At 40.4% G+C, this 20,144-nt stretch overlaps 1 protein-coding gene across 1 annotated transcript; it reads left to right on the forward strand.

Moving 5' to 3' along the window:
- Nucleotides 1-1,816: 1,816 nt before the first annotated feature.
- On the forward strand, nt 1,817-8,210 carry LOC119648434 (alpha-protein kinase 1-like). The gene is made up of 2 exons (XM_038050187.1): nt 1,817-2,641; nt 7,488-8,210. Exons 1-2 carry the CDS (start codon nt 1,817-1,819, stop codon nt 8,208-8,210), a joined length of 1,548 nt encoding a protein of 515 aa, XP_037906115.1.
- The last annotated feature ends 11,934 nt before the right edge of the window (nt 8,211-20,144 follow it).

Here is a 20,144-nt window from a genome sequence, read left to right on the forward strand (position 1 = left end):
TCAATGATCACGCTGTAACAGTGGTGCAACACAAGCTAAACCAAATGACAACGTTATCGGTAGAGCTCCAGGGTGTTTGGCTAGTGACTAAACATGCGTTGGAAAAGGCTCACAAGAAACTGATCATAATTACGGACTCCTTACTCATGTGCCGGCTCCTGGACAAAGAGAAGAGTGTACCTCTCATCACATAGTCAATGAAATCCAAAACAACACCAAACACATGAACTGTGAGTAGGCATAATGTCGTGCGCTGCAAGGAGTGCACACTTGGCGGTTACAGAAGGCCAGAACAGCGCTCCGCTGATGAACTGTCACCAAGCACCCATTGACATATACCATCTGGTGGCTAACCAAATAGCAGAGGAGTGGAACTCAAACTATCAAAGCGACACTCACTCCAAAGGGAAATTCTTTGCAAAAAGTTTTCCCGTGTTCATTTCATTGGTTGTAACCGCACCAGGACAACGACTTACTATTCGGCAGCAAATAGTATGGTAGAACGCCTCCACCGAACACTAAAAGCGGCCCTTTTGTGCTTGAATAACAAGCACCGGACAGAAGCACTCCCCATGGTGTTACTTGGCCTTCGCACGACAGCCAAAGAAGACCTCAATTGTTCAGCAATTGAATTGGTCTATGGCACTACCTGTTATGAAGAGAGTAGACTGTTGCATCACCTTGGCACTAATACGATCACCAAGTGATAGTGCAGAGAATGACGTCTGCCCACATTCCTATGAAGGGTGCCCAAGGTCGCAAGTTGGCCTTTAACAGTCCGACGGAGGATCAGTATTTCCATATTCAATTGCTGGATTTGTTAGGATATATTTATAGTCACTTTACTACTATCTTTTTCTCCTTAAAGTACTATTTTTAAGTTTTGATTTTCCGGGCGAATCCTTTTGTAAAATGTATTGCGACGAAAAGCACGTTGGAAAATTATATGTGATGTCAATGTAAATCGTAGTAATGACAAATAGCCGGGACACTCAAATTGTATAAGAGTAGGGCGAATATTTAGTTACGATGATTGTTTACAGGTGACTCTAATGTCGGTAAGAAGATGTGTCACACCACGCACTTGATCATCAACGTTTGACGCGAGCGGACGTGTTGTTTAACGAATACTACAGTTTAATTTCCTTGTTATTCTTTAAAAGTGAATAAAGTTTTTATATGTACAATGTGGATTCCTTCTTTTAGTTCTATCGATCAAGTCAACCTCCAACACACATCCTATATAGTGGTGACCCCATCCTACAAAGATCTTGTCAAAGGCGCAAAGTAGTTTTCTAATTAGTGTTTGCATGTCTTTCTGGAATGTTCCGCGGGTTATAAAAGGGCCGGAAATCCGGCCACAAGGTCAGTTCGCTCCGAAACTTCGAAGCGAACAGACGTGACGAAGAGAATAAAGAGAAGAAAAGTGAATTACAGTGCGCGGTGATAAAATCACTGCACCGAGTGTTCGGAAAAAGAAAAAACAAAACGAAAAAGTGAAAAGTAATTTGCCAGAGTGGAGGAAGATACCTAAAGGAAGTATCGTCCAGTACATGTTTTACAGTGCATCTCAAAAATTTTGAGACACTGTACAGAAAACTGAAAAGTTAACTACAAAATTCTTTTGATATTTCAGATAGCAAGAGCAACCGATATACAGCCACGCAGGACGGGCTTGGGGACAGAATGTCCGCCAAGAGGAGTAAGATAATACTCCCAGGGGAGATGTCATCCGAGGAGGAGGGGAGCACGGGCCCCGAAGACAACGAGGGAACTTTGGGTCTGCAAAAGGAGATTGCAGACCTGAAGAGCGGCCATGGCACAGCAGTTGGAGTGCCAGCAACTGCAGCAGAAGCTAGCGTCGCTGGAGGAGACGGTCCGCGCTGGGCCGCCAGCAGTACAACAGCAACGGAGACACCAGCAGCAACAACAACAAGAACAGCATCAGCAACATCAAGAACAGCATCAACAACATCAAGAACAGCATCAACAACAACAACAGGAGCAACAAGAAGCCCTCGCAATGGACATCGTGGGATCGCCTGCAGCCTTCCCTGAGGTCATCATTGATGAGGACCCCTTCAACTTTGTCCGGAGCCGGAAGAGTTATAAGAAAAGCAAGGTTAGTGCGAAAATTGTTACCGCCCCACCACAGCCACCACAGCCATCCGCAAATCCTTCCCCGTCATTGAAAACCAAAAAAGTTAAAATCCCAGCCATTACCGGCTACAATTTAAACGTGCCCCAGTTCCTCCGATTAATTAAAGCTAAGGGATTGAAAGCATCCCTAAAAAACACGAGGGCGGATAGAACCCTCATTTTTACGGAGACGGCGGAAGAACACGCCCAGGTCTTCGCGCTCATGAAAGAACAAGGGCTTAACGCCACAACCCGGACCCCGCCTTCTTTGCGAAATCAGTCCCTAATTATCCGAGGGCTCCACAGGGAAACGGACCCCACGGACATCCTGCAAGAACTGCAAGCCGACCACCCTGAGTTCAAACTCAACACGGTGGCGAACTTGGTTACGCGCAGAGACAAAGCTCTGCATAGAGAAGTCCCCACCCTCCCGATGAAATCTCAATCGGGACTATTTATAGCCACGTTCGAGCCCTCTCAAGAGCTCACCGAAGTGATGAAGGTTAGATACATCCTTCATAAAAAGATCTCCTGGCACAAAGTCATGAGCTTCGAAGAAGTGCAATGTTACAACTGCCAAAACTTCGGACACATTGCGCAAAACTGCACAATAGTACACAGATGTGTCAAGTGCTCGAAAGCGCACCCTCGTGGGGAATGCACGAGGACTGCAGCCGAAGGAGTACTCTGCTGCAACTGCGGACAAGCAGGCCACCCAGCGAGTTACCGCGGGTGCCCAGCTTATAAAGAAATGGTAGCTAGGAAGGAAGCTGCCAAGCAAAGAAGAGCGAATAAAAGCTCCCGAGCCAAGCACGCAGTGACACAACTGTCACAAAGCTTGGCCAGACCCAGCGTCTCGTACGCGCAAGCTGCCAGGAGCTCTGCACCAAGAGTGGCAGCACAACCTGCTCCCACCCCCGCACCAAACGCCTTCCGCGAATTGGTGCAATCTCTCGCGACGGCCTCCACCAACGAGCAGCGGCAATTCGCTGCAATAAAACTTTTAATGTACGTATGGAGTTAAATATCGTTACCTTTAACTCCGCGTCCCTGATCTCACACGCCCAACGTGCCACTGCCCAAGTGTTGATCGACAACAACACTGGCGCTGCCCTTTTAGTCAGAAAAGACTACGAATTTGAGGAAGTCGTTATACGAAACCTGCTTACCTCTTCCGCTGCGGCGGCAATAGTAAAAACCACTGACGGTAGACGGATTTTGGTAGTTTCCGTCTACATCAAATGCAACTGTCTAACTGAGCAACTGGGACAAGATCTTAAGATCTTGGGCAATCTCCAGTTAAAGTACAAGTACCTCATTTTCGGTGGCGACTTCAACTCTAGGCACACCTCCTGGGGCGATACGGCAGTCAATAGAAATGGGGAAACCCTGCTTAAATGGATCCAAGACCCTTACTCGCCAGCCTATGTCGATTTGGTCTTGCCAGATACTCCGACAAGACCCAGTAGCCAATCAACCATTGACTACTTCCTCCTATCTGAGGAAACTTCACTGAACTTTCAAGTGACATCGTGCACTACTCTACCAGGCATGTCTGACCATTTCGCAGTACAACTTAAACTGTCCTCGTCCTCCCAACTGCGAAAGCGAGTAATGACCACCGTAAGGTCCTTCGCCCACACTGATTGGGACAAATTCAAGGCAGACCTTGCACCAAGGTAGAACTTGAAAAAACTCGCAACTGACCGAAATCTATCAGACATGGAGATCGACGAAGCCATCACCTTGGCCACAGATGCCATTAATACTGCTACACGCAGAAACACAAGGCTTATTAAAGTCGACGAGTTACAATATAACTCAGTCCCCCACGATATCATGCTCCACATGAAAGTCAGGCAAATATGGCGTAGGAAACTCAAACGGATTTTCCACAAACTCGGAAATAAAGTTAATGCTGAGTATAGAGCATTGCTTTCCCGGATTAATTGTCTGAGTACAATAATTCGGCAAAGAGTGGCGAATTTCCGCAACAAAGAACTGACAAGGAAACTAGCAGATATTAAGCCCGGCCCAGATATGCTCCAGCATATCAACAGGCTAACCGGCAAACATAAGTCTCGCAATATCGCTCTCTCCAAGAACGGGGAGCACATCTGCAGTGACGCTAGGAAAGCGCAAGTTCTCGCGGAATCTTTTGAGACTCAGCTCAATTCCCCTCCACCTCAAAACAACCCGGCTATATCGTCGATTGTTGATTCAACAATCAAGGCCTTCGTCTCTGAGAGCTCCAAGAAGCTAACAAAATTCACCACAACCAACACCTCAGTCAAGCCATCGGAATCGCAACATTTTCTGAGTTTACCTCAACTCACCGACTTAACCAGAAACCTCAACGGTAAAAGGTCAGCCGGGCCTGATGAAATCCCGAACTTCGTCATAAAGAACCTCCCCAGAGCCTCACTGAAGTTTTTATTAGCAGTTTTCAACAACTGTATTAATACTACTTTCCATCCACATGGAAAGTTGCAAAAATTATTGCGATCCGGAAGAAAGGAACCTCCAATGAGCCAAGCAATTTCAGGCCCATTTCCCTATTATCCAACCTTGGCAAACTGTTTGAGAAAGCATGGACAATTGGGCTAGTCCAGCATTGTAATCTCAACAAAGTTATCCCTGACCACCAGTTCGGATTCCGCTCTAAACACGGAACCCAGCACGCGCTGAGCTACCTACACGACACTGTCGTCTCAAGACTTAACGTCAACAATAAACCCACAGTAGCATGTGCGTTAGATTTGGAAAAGGCCTTCGACTCCGTGTGGGTAAACGGACTTATATTTAAATTAATAGATAATGACTTCCCTGTCCCGATAATTAGACTTGCGTTAAGTTTCTTCGAAGATAGGCACTTTTATGTCAGCGTGGGGAATGAATTCTCCGATCTCTTGCCGGTAACGTCGGGTGTACCTCAAGGATCCATTTCTGGGCCAACTTTCTACAACATCTTCACGGCTGACGTTCCGATCCCCGATGACGGCGTTGAACTGATCCAATTCGCCGATGACACGCTTATCTTCGCTTCGAACCTCCACCCCAACAGGGCAGCCAAAGCGGTTGAGAAATACATTGTAAATCTCTGCAGGTACTAATGAGGGAAAAACGCAAATCTGCACCTTCAGGAGAAAATCTAGATACTTAGGTTCTAGAGGCATCCATAGGAAAGCTAAACGCTTGAAAATGAGAATCGGGAACACCACAGTGAGCAGATCTACTTCGATCAAATACTTGGGAGTAACCCTGCATGAATTCCTCAAATTTAAACCCCACCTTCAGCTCGCTATCAGCAAGGCACGCGGTGCAGTCAGTAGCATCTACTATCTTCTTCGCAAGACAGTAGGTCTCAGCACCAAAACCAAACTGACCCTGTATAAGACCCGTTATCTGTTACGGAGCACCAACTTGGATCTCATGCTCCAACCAAGCAATGGCAAAATGCGAGTCATTCGAACGCCGAATCCTTAGATATTGCACAGGCTTGTCTTACAACTGGAAAACAAAAAAGATCGGCAAAAACGCCGAAGTGTATAGGCGAGCCAAAGTCAAACCACTTCGAGAACACGTTCTCACAATAATGGAAAGGTTCTTCGAAAGAACGGAGAACCACCCCAACCCATTAATTCGGCATCTCTACCAACAGGGTAAAACCTCCCCATTGGCCACATTCTTAAGGCCCTGCCAAATCGTGAGTTCATCTCTAAAACCCAAAATCCTAACCCTTTTTGAAACTCCCTGCCTGGTAGGAGTGGATAGAGGGAGGCTAAGCACAGAAAATTGTAATGTGCTCATTGTATATATTAGATTAAGCTAGGTTAAGTTAAAATAAGTTAGGTTAAGTAAGTAATTTCAAACTTCTCACGCCTTTAGTGCGGGCGCAGTTTTGAAAAGTCAAGATTATACTACAATTGTCAAGATCCATGTATATAAAGAATAATATACTATATAAGTAAAGTAAATTACAGAGAAGGTCGGGTTGGCCAAACAATGTAATAGTCACCCGTTGGATAGAGTTAAGATCCATTATTTAAGCTAGCATTAAGTAACCATTGTCTAGTTGTAAGTCACTATTTAAATAAATTGAATTGAATTGACCGCAAAGTCAGTCTGGTTCTAGAGTCAGAACAAATCGCCTAGAATTGTACCAGTTAAAGGAATTGTTCTATAATTAATTATGCAGTACTTTTGTATTAGTGTTTAATAAACGGTTATATTAAAGTTATAGAACGGGTTTTGTTTAGTGCTACGCAATACACTGGACACGAGACTACGTAAAGCAAGTAGCGTAACTAGTGACGAGTACGTATAGCGAAGAACGTAACAATGGGTGACAGCGGTGAGATCACGTAAAAGCAAATTCGTAACAGTATTAATTCATCAATATCTTTCACGTTTTTATTTGTTTATATAAACATATTGTTTAAACAAATGAAAATAATTGGGAATATATTTATTGGTCTTGAAATAAGGTTATACAATTGTTACAATTTTCCTGGCCGTGTTCCAGGTTTGGACATTCAAATTCAAAATTGGAATTTCAAATTTGCGTCGTTGAGTTTTAGCCACGAAAGGGAAATTTATCGTTGTGCTTGCGGCGCTACTTGGGGGATTTTTTTTTTGGAAGAGGAAGAAGTGAGCGGTAGAGTGTCACGTTGAAGTGAAAAACCAAAAAATCGGAAATTCCACAAAATAGTTTTTTTGGGTGTGTAAAAATAACTACTGCGATATGACTGTTCCAGTTTGATAATTGGTTGAAGGTTTCTGCTTGAGCCAACGTATTCTTATTGAATCTATGGCAAGACAGCAGCAAGGTTTTCGCGATATCATTCCTGCGATCCTGAGTATAAAATTATTGCGTGGAATTTTTTGTTGATTGAAGCTCAAGAAAGGTGGAAAGTGCAAATCTATTATCGCTAAAGGAGGCTTTCAATGTAAATAGAAGAATGCGCCAACGTGATTATCAACACAACGTGAAGGACATCACGGAGAGTTTGGATTCCTAATCGCTGCTAATGCGTCTGAGGAATTAACGACTAGAATTGGGTGAGTGTAATTTGTCACGTCGATATAATTTTTCTAGCCGCTTTCGTGGTTTGAATTCGGCCACGGAAGGGAAATTTATCGTTGTGGCTGCCCTGCTTTGCCACGCTACTTGGAGGGGGATTTTTTTGGAAGCAGGAATAGACCGACATGAGTGATCCAAAGATAAACGGGTACGATATCAGCTTCGGAGGTCGACGAGCGTTTTGCGGAGCTACAAATTCGAAAATAGGGGGCCCTGCAACAACCCGCTTCCAAGATCAGCTACCCTACTCAAATTTCCAAGACAGCAAGAGGAGAGGGAAGCACGACAAGACGAAAAATACAAGCAATGGTCGGACGAAATATTTAATGAAAAGGAGGTGAACGAAGAACAAAAGGAAAGCGCTCAAGAAGTAGCGTGCCGAGAGAATGAGAAATCGCAGTATGAAGGTACTCCAGAAGTAGTAGAGCAAATAGCAGAAACTACAAAGCAATTACGAGATTCCCCTGAAGAACCTGAGGAAGGGGAAGAGGGACCTGTAGTGGGTCAGAACGTGAAGCTAGTGCTTCAAAAAGTAAGTAATCAGGAAGGGAATATACAGAAAGAAGTGATACAGCAAGAGAACGCTAATGAAATTCCAAAGCCGATGGATGGTGGTTTAAAGGTAACGGTTCGCCAAGCTGCAAACTTGATTAGCACAACGCTTACAAGGATTTTGAGAAGTGAGTGCCATTATTGGAGTAGAGGAAGCTACGTAACACGGAATTATAAGAAGCGTCGCAAGAAGTGCAAGGAATCAGAAGGGATGGATGCATGGATACGGAAAAGGCAAGAGTTTTGGGATAATTACTGTGAAGAAAGCGAAGCGAAAAATAGACGAAAATTGAAAAGTAAGGAAGATAAGCGAGTGAGTATCGTAGAGCGATCTAGTCGCGTTTATCTTTTGAGTGCTACGGCAGCGAAAGGGCTGACTTTCAAGCAAGTAATGCAAGGCTCTGGAAACGTGGTAAGAGTAAAGGAAATAATTTAGCTGGAGGAGCAGAACCAAATACGAAATTGGACTGAATTAGTGGTCAAAATTTGGATAGCTAAGATTTATGCAGCACGACGGCAGATTCTGCAAGTGGAAAGATACGTCGCCGGAAATGCGCCCACAAAGTCAGTCTGGTTCTACAGTTAAAATAGATCGCGCCGGGTATGAATGAGCCTCGAATTGTACTAATTAAAGAATTGTTCTATAGTTAATTATACAGTGCGATTGTATAAGTTAGTGTTTAATAAACGGTTATATTAAAGTTATAGAACGGGTTTTTGTTTAGTGCTACGCAATCCAGTGATACGGGCCTACGCACAGCAAGTAATGAAACTAGTGACGAGTAAAAAAATTATTTAGCCCCTGGAAAGCGTTTCTTTATACAACCAAGTAGACTTTCATGTCTTTTATATTTAATAAACCTACGATGAGACGATTGTAATGAATGTAAATTGGAAAGGTAATAATTAATAGGGAAACCCGAACGGAGCTTAAGGTCAAATCTCTACTAAAACTAATTTTTATCTTATTGTATTCCCATGTTTGAGTAAGCAATTATGCTTAATTAATTGGTTCTTGTTTAAAAAAAAACAATTAAGGTTAATTTTGGTTCTTGTTTAAAAAAAAGACCGACGTTATATGTTAATTGTTTGACAACAAGAAAAAAATGAGTTACAAAATAATTTTTAAGATGATTTCACATGAAGGAAAAAGAATAATAGATTTAAGGAATGAATATACATTTAAGGAACAAAAGAAAAAAAAATTCTCATAATTTCTCACGTTCAATACCCAAATGAATCTCATTCACAAATGGACCGCTAACATTAAACTTTGCAATACAACAATCGAATCGATTAACTTTTAAGAAAACAAATTTAATTTACTTTTTATGTCAATCGGACGATATCTTAATTTGTTGTGCACAAAGAATATTCAGTTGCAAAGCATTTAATAATAAGAGAAATACAGTATGTAGTGAGCGGAATCTCATTCGGCTCTTTCTTAATTAATTTGCTTAAATAATGCATTTCATAATGTGCAATTACCCTTATGTTCGCCGTAGATTGCACATTATTCAATGCATTCGGGCGAATTAATCTTGACAGAGGCGAATGATTTGCCACATCCGCAGGCGCATGCGCATGTTGCCGCAACATGAACTGACAGAGTTCAAGGCAACTTACTTTTCCCCAAAATAGATTATATTTCAAGATTTCAATTAAATAATTATTGAAAAAAGAATCGAATTCGTAACGAGGAGAGTGATTGGATTTTTTTTGTTTAGCGAGGAGATTGTGGAGAGAAAAAAATTAAAGGAGATTGTGCAAGAACGTGTCGATCGAGCACTTTGATGGAGCTAGTTATGTCCCCATAACAAATCGCATAGACACCTAATTTCCCACAATCAAATGTAATCAAATACACCAAATGCACCTAAATTCAAATGTAATCAAATGCACCAAATGCACCTAATAAAAGCAATATTGCACTTTAACAGTAATGAAATAAAATACATTCATTCCGGCTAACAAACTCTATGTAGCACATGCCGGATGTGCATTATCAAAATCAGCATAATCATGTTATAAAATATTGTAAAGAATGAAATGAACGTTACTAGTCTTTTTATCACGGGAATAAACGGTTCTTTTCTGAACAAAATTCTGTTTCATTTATTTTTTTTACTCGATGTGTCTATCAGACTTCAATCTTTGCGGGCAGACCTTCACGGTTAACTTCGCCAATTTTTTTTAGGTTTCTGGGATAGCTCTGCTCTCTAGGGCGTTGTCGGCCACTTACGATGATCACTCTGATCATCTTACCTATTTAAGTTGATTACAGGTACTGCCTTTAATATATCTAAAGAAAGATAATGCAAGTGGGCCCCAATATGGCAATAACTGAGATTTCAATGTAATAGCAATTTGAAAGTATAACTAACAACTGACTAAGTGCATTTATATTTTCTTCTAAAGTAATTTAAGATTATAAAATTAATTATCACGCACTAGGTTTCTGTTATCTAGTTCCCTCCTTTATTAGGTAGTTTGACAGTATAGTTCCTTTGGGATTGAAATTTTCGATGGTATCAATCCGCCTCGAAACTTCACGTCTCTATTAGAGTAGTTTACCCAGGTGGGTTTAGTTTTGTTGACTATTGAGTCAAGGCACGTGATAAAATCTCTATGTTCTGACAGGGAGGTGATATTTGAGAACCAAAAACCTCGACCTTCATGCCGCTGAACTGCTAGCATTCGAGTTAGCTCCAGCAGGCGCCGTCCGGTTCCTCTTATTACCTCGCGCAGTCGGTGTTCACAACTGGTAAACTTCTTAGAGGAGGTTGGTTGGTGCCAAGATGATGCAACACTAAACTCTCATCGTAACAGAGTTGGCGCCCAACGTGGGGCCACAGTTTTTGCGTACGTAACAGAAAGGAAATTTATCGTTATGGCTGTACTGTTCCGCTTTGCCGTGGGGATTTCGGGAGAAAACGAGAAGGGGAGAGAAGTTTTTGGTGGAGTGTCGACAAGCACGGATGCAAAATATTGAGGAGGGTTATTTTTAGACGAAAGAAAGAAGGTGAAAAGTGCTTGTTGATTTTTTTACGAGAATTCCGATGTGCTTCTGCACAAAAGATCAGCTAAATACATTGTGGGGGAGAAGCTAATTAGCAAGGATTCGTCCGGGCTCCTCATTGAAAGGATGCAATTCACCATGAACGGAAAAGTCGACGAAAGGTCCTTGGCCGCTATCACCAAGGTCTCATCCACTACGTCAATGGCAGTCAAGAAAGCATTTGGATGCGTGAGGTGAGATCAATTAGTATTGTTTTCAGCCTCGTGGGAAAACCACGCCAATTGGTCTATTTTGCGGCACCCGCCAGACTAGCTGTTGCCACCCCCAGTGTGGGGCTCGTGCGATTCTTAATCCAGAAAGAGGAACCATCAAATGCACATTATCACAACAAACATGTAACAAATCGAGTTACACCAATTAAAGGAACGCCATTTGCGTGTCCGATACATGCCATGTCGATTGGCTGCACAGCGTCAAAACCAACCGAGGTAAACTGGCGAGAAATTTCGAGGAACGGATCGTGACGTGGCTAGTCACAAATTCAGATGAAAATTCAGAGTATGTGAACGTTGTAATTATACTGTAAATATATACATATTTTTTTTTCCAAATAAATTGCCTGAACTCTGTATCTAAACTAATCTGCAAATGATACGTGACTGTGGAGATAGTGAATTACCGAACAGAAATATTAAAATATTGAATTATCATTCATTTATTAAGGTTTTGTGTGAAACAAAACCTTATTAGAATCGATTCGATGTCTGTCTGTCCGTCTGTCTGTCTGTCGGTCTGTCTGTGTGTCTGTCCGTCTGTCTGTCTGTCTGTCTGTTACCCGATTTATTCGGAAACGGCTGGACTGATTGTTACGAAAATTGGTAGGAGTATGTAATCTGCCGTTCCCTATACATGCAGCAACTGGCGCCATTTTTTATTAAGTTTAAGAGGGGCTCCCCATACAGGTGAAAGGAGGCTGCAAATTTTTTTTTCACAGAATGTAGACATGTGGGGTATCCAATGAAAGGTCTCAATTAGTACTTTTCGAAACTGGTTCAATATTTGATGTTAGGTGAAACATAGGGGAATGAGGGCTCGAAATATGACCCCCAAAAAGTGTAACAGGTCTTGTTCTCAGAACCTATCCAACCGAAAAATCCGAAAAAAATCACAGTAGTGCATCTCTATGAAATCTAAGCCTCAAAATATATCCGGTTACGATATCTGCAGAAATAAAGTTAATAATATTATATTTCCACATTTTAGAAATTTGCCCGGCACCCCCTTAAGTTCATCGCACAAGTACAAAATTTAGCATAGGTGTAATAAAGGACATGGTGCACAATTCGGTCATGTTTGAAGAAAATCTAACTATTATTAACAAAGTTATGGGTGGTGAAACTTTACAATTTTTTGTGAATTTCGTGCATTCTACAACATGCATGACGTCATCATCACATATCAATTGGTCAATACAACAACGAAATGAGTTCTTATGAATTCGGTCGCAAAGAATTATTTTGTTTTAGTTTTCTAGATATCTGTCAACCAGACATGTGTGTATGAAGGTATATAATATATGCGTGTTAACGAACTTTGCGGGTAGTGCCTAATTCAAATAGATATAAGAAGTAAATCGGAAGTATGGGTACGATCAATTTATATACGTGTATATATGTGTACAGTAGTAGTTTGTTTAGGGTGAGCGTAATATCTATGGCTGTAATATGTCCGTCTGTCTCGTAGTCTCGTAATTTGGAAAAATATGAAGGAATATATTGGATTTGTAGCTATATACGGATAGAAAAATGTGCGTTGAAATTTCTTACATAAGATGAACACAAAACCTTTATATCCGAAGCGCAAGCTTCCGGTATTCCGACTTGTTTTTCTTCTATTTCGTTTTGCTCATGAGATATATACGTTTACACGTATTGAAAGGCGAAATTTAGTTGAATTAGATTCATCATGAGATACAGAATCACACAGAATCACACACATACATGAATATACAGCGATATCTATGATAAATGTAAATTTATATTAAAAGAAGTTAATATTCAGAGGATAGACCGGGCGTTGTCTTGTAAATTGACGAAATAAGTTAAATCATACCAAAAGTAAGTTCTTTAGTCGGATGCTGGGGGTTGGGCGAGGATGCAGCACAAAAACCCATAACAAAAGTAAGAATCGCCAGCTGTATATTTTCTGCTACATCTCCCTCCACATCTCAACGTCCAGAATAATAAATAACAGGAAAAGTGTCCCAATAGGTCATATAGTATTTAACTTATCCAAATCGATAATAAAACCAATTACTGAGTATGAGTAATACAAAAAGAAAAAGCGGAAAAAATGAGAAAATATCATAAATTGAGAAGTCAATTGTGAATTATTAGAACGAGTGTCCGCAATAGAAAGGAGGAATCATTTAATGCATCACTGAATTTTTTAAAACAAAATATTCTTAATACCTATACCAAATATTTCTAATACTTATACCGTCAATATTGTAATGTTTTGAAGTGATATCTGCCGGGGGCCATTCGTCGCGTAGATACCGGAATCAGCTCAGGACTAATCCTTCCCCGTCAATCCTACGGGCGTTAGGTTTTCTGACCCCTCCATTATTAGCCTGTTAGGCAGTTTTGCACCCTTGTTGAGAACCCGACGCCTCGAGACTTCACAGTCCCTAGTAGAGTAATTTACCCCATTTAGTTTTTGTGACTATTGAGTTTAGGCACGTGAGTAAAATTTCTGTGTCTTGACAGGGAGATAATATTTAAGGTTCGAGAACCCTAGCCTTCATCTCGTCGAACTGCTAACATTCGAGTTCGCTCCAGCACCTGCCATCCGGTTCCACATATGGCATATGTTGTAGTCAACAACCCCCATTAAATGGCTAGATAACATTAGACGGAAGAGTATAAAAGCGCGGGATAAACCAAACCATGATTAGTCCGCACAACGGATCAGAACTTCCCGAGTTCATCTTCACTTCCCACAACGGACCAGTTCTTCGAGTCACGTCTAGTTTTATACTCTTGTTTTGGTTGTAGGTATTCGCTTTTAGATAAAATATTTGTAAAGAGAATAAAACCCACCCATGGGAAATTTGCTTGACAAGCATATTTTGTCTCAAATCGTCGAAGAGGGTAGAAGCGTGTTGTTGGCTGATAGAATGAAACGCGATATCGTTGATTAAGTCTGCATCGGAAGCAAATCCAACCTGAATAAGAGGGCAAATTATCCCAAAGTGCGAATCCGGCATTCTGGTGATATCCTCGCAATAGGTGGATCCCAGTGGGTTCAGGGTGATGTTCAACTAGCAACCAAACACAGGAATGAGCTGATTTAATTGAGGAACTTTAAATCCGGACAAATCATGACGTCGCAGTAAACTATAGAGCGACAACCACAATGACTTTCCTCGGCGAAAGTACAAAACAAACCCAACATGAATTTGCAAGCGCTGAGTTTACTGAAATTTGCAAAAGGTAATTGAACCGTTCCAGAACACGTCAACCGGAGGATGTAGATAGGGGTGAGATAACGTGTGACGATGGGATGGTAAAACTTCATTAAATCGTCGGCATCGTCAAAGTACGATTTCTAAGTAAATACTCGTTAGCAAGTAAGATAGTTTTATTGCACTAGACCTAAGTAAATACACAATTGTTAGCAAGAATAAGGAAAAGATGTATATTTTATTGCTTGCATTGTAACCCTTTAAAAGGACATGTAATTGCAAGCAAAGGGAGCCTACTGATTCGAGCAAATTTCTGAGTTCATCACAGTAAACAGTAAAAAGTCAGCAGGCCCAGATGGAATTACGAATTTCGTCTTCAAAAATCTTCCAGTAGCCTTCATTAAGTTCCTGCTTGCGGTTTTTAATAACTGCATTAATAATGGCTACTTCCCATTCACCTGGAAAATAGCCAAAATTATAGCCATTCGGAAAGGAGGTGTCTCCTGTGAACCTGGTAACTTCAGACCCGCTTCACTTTTATCTAACCTGGGGAAGCTTTTTGGGAGAACATGGACCTTAGGGTTGGTCCAACACTGCAATCTTAACAACATTATTCCAGACCATCAGTTCGGTTTCCGTGCTAAACACGGAACACACGAAAAAAACCCCAATAAACTGCCTTTTAAAGAAACTAAAACGCCCAAAAAAATTAGTGAAATATATAACATCGATATTTGGTTTAGGGATAGAAACTCACCATACATTACCTGCATAGACAAATCCTCTAAATTCCTTACAATAAAGAAACTGCAAAACAGACAATGGGATTCAGTTAACAACGGGCTAAGAGCAATTTTCAATAAAATAGGAAAACCCGAAAACCTTATTTGCGATGATGAAAGTACACTAAACACGTAAAATACTATAGAATAGTTAGAGAAGGAAAACATAACGTATCACTTTTATAGCCCTGACGATAAAATCGGCAATTCTGACATAGAAATCGCACACAGATCTTTAAATGAGCATTTGAGAGTGTACCTACTCAGCCAAAAGTTTGAAGACAGAGATCTCTTGATTATAACCTTGTAGAGGGATGTGTTATCTGTTGCAATAACACATTCGACTCTACACATTGCCTTAAGCCAATGAACTTTTTTTTTGAAGAAACAAACGTACCTGACAGTCAAATTTATGAACAATTACAAAACGTAAAAAGTAAGGCTATAAAACAACGAAATAAGGACAGAAAACAAACAGCATATGACAGTAGATTCGTTAAGAACCATAAAGCAAAAAACTAGATCCTAGATATATACAAGAGAATCCTGGAAAGATATAAAAGTCCAAAAACATATTGCCAAGAAAAAGATTCTAATTTAAAAAAAAGGAAAGTAATAAACATTGAGTAACAAAGAAGTTAGAAAATAAGAACTTACGTATAAGAAATTATTATTATATTATAAGAAAGACACGCGACTATCTATTGATAATTCATAGAAATAAGGGCAATAAAAAATCTCGAGGACGAGCTTTACATTTAGTGGGGAGGAGTTCCGTCATCCTCATCCAAGGAAAAGATATATATTTTATCGCTTGCATTGTTACCCTTTAAAAGGACATGTAACTCGCAACTTCCATAAATATGGAAATAAAGTCAATGCTGAATACAAAGCATTGCTTTCCCGGAATAATTACCTGAGTACGGCAAATGGTGGCGCAATTCCGGAAAAAAGAATTAATCCCTAATCTCGCAGATATTAAGTCCGGGCCAGATATATTTCAACATATAAATAGGCTAGCGGGGAAAAATAAGTCCCACAATTTCGTTCTTACCAGGAACAGGGAACCAATCTGCGGAGACGCCAGAAAGGCGCAAGTCCTTGCGGAACCGTTTGAGCTTCAACTCAATACTCCTCCGCCTCAAAATAATCCGGTCATAGTGTCTATGGTTGAAACAACTATCGTCGACTTCGTCTCTAGGCATTCAAAAAAGCTAGTCAAATTCTCTCAAATAAATTCATCAGTAAAACCAACGGATTCGCAACATTTCCTGAGTTATCACAACTCACCATCTTGACCTCAAACCTAAACGGTAAAAAATCAGCCGCACCGGACCTCAGAAATTCCTAATTACGTCATTGGACAACTTCCCCGAGTCTTCATGAAATTTCTGCTGGCTGTATTTAATAACTGCATAAATAATGGCTACTTTCCCACCACCTAGAAAGTAGCTAAAATAATTGCGATCCGGAAAAAAGGCAGCTCTAATGAGTCTATCAACTTTAGACCGGTATCATTATGTTCCAATCTAGGCAAATTCTTTGAGAGAGCACTGACTAGCCCGATGTCCAATATTGCAATTTCAAAGAGATTATATCCAACCACCAGTTCGGGTTGCGCAGCAAACACGGAACACAACATGCACTTACCTACCTTCACGACACCGTCGTAGCAAGACTTAACGTCAATAATACGCCGACCGTAGCATGTGCATTAGACTTAGAAAAGGCCTTTTACTCCGTATGGGTAAACGGACTAATCTATAAGCTAATAGATCTTGAGTTCCCAATTCCGATAATTATAGGTATTTATCCGTCAGCGTGGGAAATGAATTCTCCGATCTCTTGTTGGTAACATCGGGAGTACCGCAAGGATCCATTTCTGGACCCACCATTTAAAATATCTTCACGGCTGACGTCCCAACTCCCGAGACCGGCACTGATCTTATTCAATTCGATGATACTCTCATCTTCGCTTCAAGCCTCCACCCCAACAGGGCAGCTAAAGCAGTCGAGAAATATCTGAAAGACCTGCAATGGAGCGTTAAAATTAATGAGGCCAAAATGCAATTCCGGACCTGTGGCGCGGCAGGATTCGCGGCATTCGAAATTTATTTCGAACTCTCCACTTTTAGAACTCGTCACGGGAGTGGAGGACTAGCGGTGAGAAAGTGCCGTTGGGTGGGACAGAAAAGTCCGCATGGAAATAAGCCGGTCTCTTCTGTCTCAACCACCAAGAAGGATAGACGTGAGCAACGTCAACAACGGCCAGTCACATGGACAAGCATATGTGTAATCGAACACAAAAGACCTTTCGGAGGAAATCTAGATACGTAGGTTCTAGAGGAATCCGCAGGTAAGCTGAACGCTTAAAAATGAAAATCGGAAACACAATAGTGAGCAATTCCCAGACCATAAAGTACTTAGGAGTTAAGCTTCACGAACTCCTTAAGTTCAAGCCAGATCTTGAGCTCTCTATCGGTAAGGCACGCGGTGCACTCACTAGGATCTACTTTCTTCTTCGAAAGAAGATAGGACTCAGCACCAAAGCTAAATTGACTCTGTACAAGACCCTGATCAGACCCATTATCTGCTAAGGAGCGTCCACGTGGATAATTTGCTCCACACGAACCATATCCAAATGAGAGGCATCCGAACGCCGGATTTTAAGGCATTGCACTGGTCTTTCCTAACATTGGAAGACCAAGTGTATCGGCGCGCTAAGGTACAACCTCTTCGAGAATTCGTTCTCAACTTGCTGGAACGGTTTTTCAGAAGAACGGAAAATCATCCAAATCCACTAATCCGGCAACTCTACCAATAGGGTAGCACCTTCCCATTGGTCAACTTCCTAAGGCCCTGCCAAAAGTGAGGAAATCTCTTAAGCCCGCCATCCTTTCCCTCTATGATGCTCCCTGGCTGGTAGGGGTACACCGAGGCTAAGCACAAGTAATGTAATGTGCTATTGTAAATAGTAGGTTAAGTATTTATTGTTAGATTAAGTTAGATTAAGTTTAGGCTTAGTTACTTTTAATTAATTTAAGTAAGTAAGTAACGCCTTCTGGCGCTTTTAGTGCAAGCGCAGTTTTGAAATAATTCAGTACAGCTTAAAAATTGTCAAGATCAATGTATTAAAATTAATACAATTAAAGTAAAATTACACAGAAGGTCGGGTAGGCCAAAAAATTGTAATAGCCACCCATTGAAATAAAGTTAAGTTAGTTAAGCTAAATGTTGTGCGCTGTCTTTTAATGTAAGTAATAGCACAATATGAATATTTAGGACATACATATAGAATAAATATTATTGGGTGCAGGGGTTCTTATCTTAAGATAATAACAGGACCTTGTTCGAAGAACGCATCTTGTTTTGTAACATGTGTGAACGGGCCTGATAATAAAAATGGTACAAGCATAATGTTATTTATATTGCTTGTACCCTATTTCGTAAGAAATGTGTGTTCATTAATGAAGACACTTTGACCTGCGCATTGTAAAATGCAATGTGGACATGTGCGCGACACATGATAAAGATAGGATAATGTTTACAAGATAGGTTACTTTGTAAGAAATATTGTAAGTAGTCTTTAGTCTAAATTTGGAATTTAAATAAAATGGTCCTTCCCAACGGACTCAAAGTGAATTTTATTTTAATTTGTATCTTCGAATTACATACGTGTGTAGTCATCCGCGTGGGGTTTAAGGAGAGCAATAATTGGGAACAACCGAATTTAAAGTTTCAATTCCAACGAAAAAGTCACAAGTCTAATGTGAAAGATTTAACTAGTCTGACCTAATCTTATGTAAATCTTACCAACAAATATTCTTGTTTGTTGTTGTTTAGTTCTTCTTATTGGAATTCGGCATTAGTTTATTGAAACTGATATGTTACATTATTTGTGCAATCCAACATCTTATTTACTCTCCTGAAATCTTATTCAGTGTTTGTGTTGGTTTGCAAAGTCCAATGCAACTGGATGGCGTCGTGAGGTTGTAAATGCAAGTTTTCTAAATAAACTTAATTTTATATATTTCCGAGTTGGAAGTTATTTACTAACTAATTACAAATTTCACTTTTCGTGCTACTTATACTAAAGACATCTTGCCTTAAACTATACTTTTGCAAATTAGTGCAATTAATGCAACGATTCTTTGATTTTTTTCAAGTGGTTTATTTTTTGAGAAAAAGACAGACATTTGGATGAAATTTTGTATATATTGTCATAATGTTAAAGTTTAAAAAAAAGGATTTGTGAAATTTTCCAGTCTGGTTTTTGTTTGCTACAATTTTTTTAATAAAATGTCAAAAATGGACGGCGTGGGTGATTTCAGGTCTCTGAGACGTCAAAAAAAGCAAAAAATAACAAAATGGCCTTTTTCAAATTTTTGGTTTTTGGCGGCAAAAAAACCTGATGTAAATCAAAATATTTAACACCTATTTCCGTCTCTCGTTCATTCTCTTGCTTTGAATGTGTACAATAACATATTAAAATTTCAACGCGAATGATCAAGTGCCAACCCAAAAAGCGTTGTTTTGAGAAAAGCGCGTTTAAAAATTTATGACAGTATTCACACTAGTGACATTTCAAGTACACAATCCAAATCATAACCGACAAAACCAGGTTCCAAAAGTTCCACCCGAATGTATAACATACCCTTATAAAACAGACATTTTGAAGAGAAAGGCACGAACAAGAAGTAAGATGGTCAAAATACGACTTTGACCTGTCGCACTATATACACTGGCTGCTCATTTTTAAAATCGAATATAACTGTGGTACGTAGAGTATAATTAGAGCGACGCTCATTAAGTATGGGGAACCTCCAGACAATCATATCTGGTCATTGCGGGGCAGCCCCGGGGGGAAAACCATGAGTAAGTGGGTCACGCAAGTACAGCATGTACCTAGCAATAGATGCGAGCGCGTGGGGGTAATTAGATTTAGGATATAAATAGAATGCATTGTAATTAAAACATCAGTAGTAGCTTTCACACTATCATCCTGTACGTACGTAATACTTTAAGTGCGTTAAATCAATAAAATACTTTTAGTTTAACCAAACTATCATTCTTTTAATACTATCTCCTGGACCCATAAATCCT

Source organism: Hermetia illucens, chromosome 2 (genome assembly GCF_905115235.1).
Source record: "Hermetia illucens chromosome 2, iHerIll2.2.curated.20191125, whole genome shotgun sequence".
In the NCBI taxonomy this organism is placed as follows: Eukaryota; Metazoa; Arthropoda; class Insecta; order Diptera; family Stratiomyidae; genus Hermetia; species Hermetia illucens.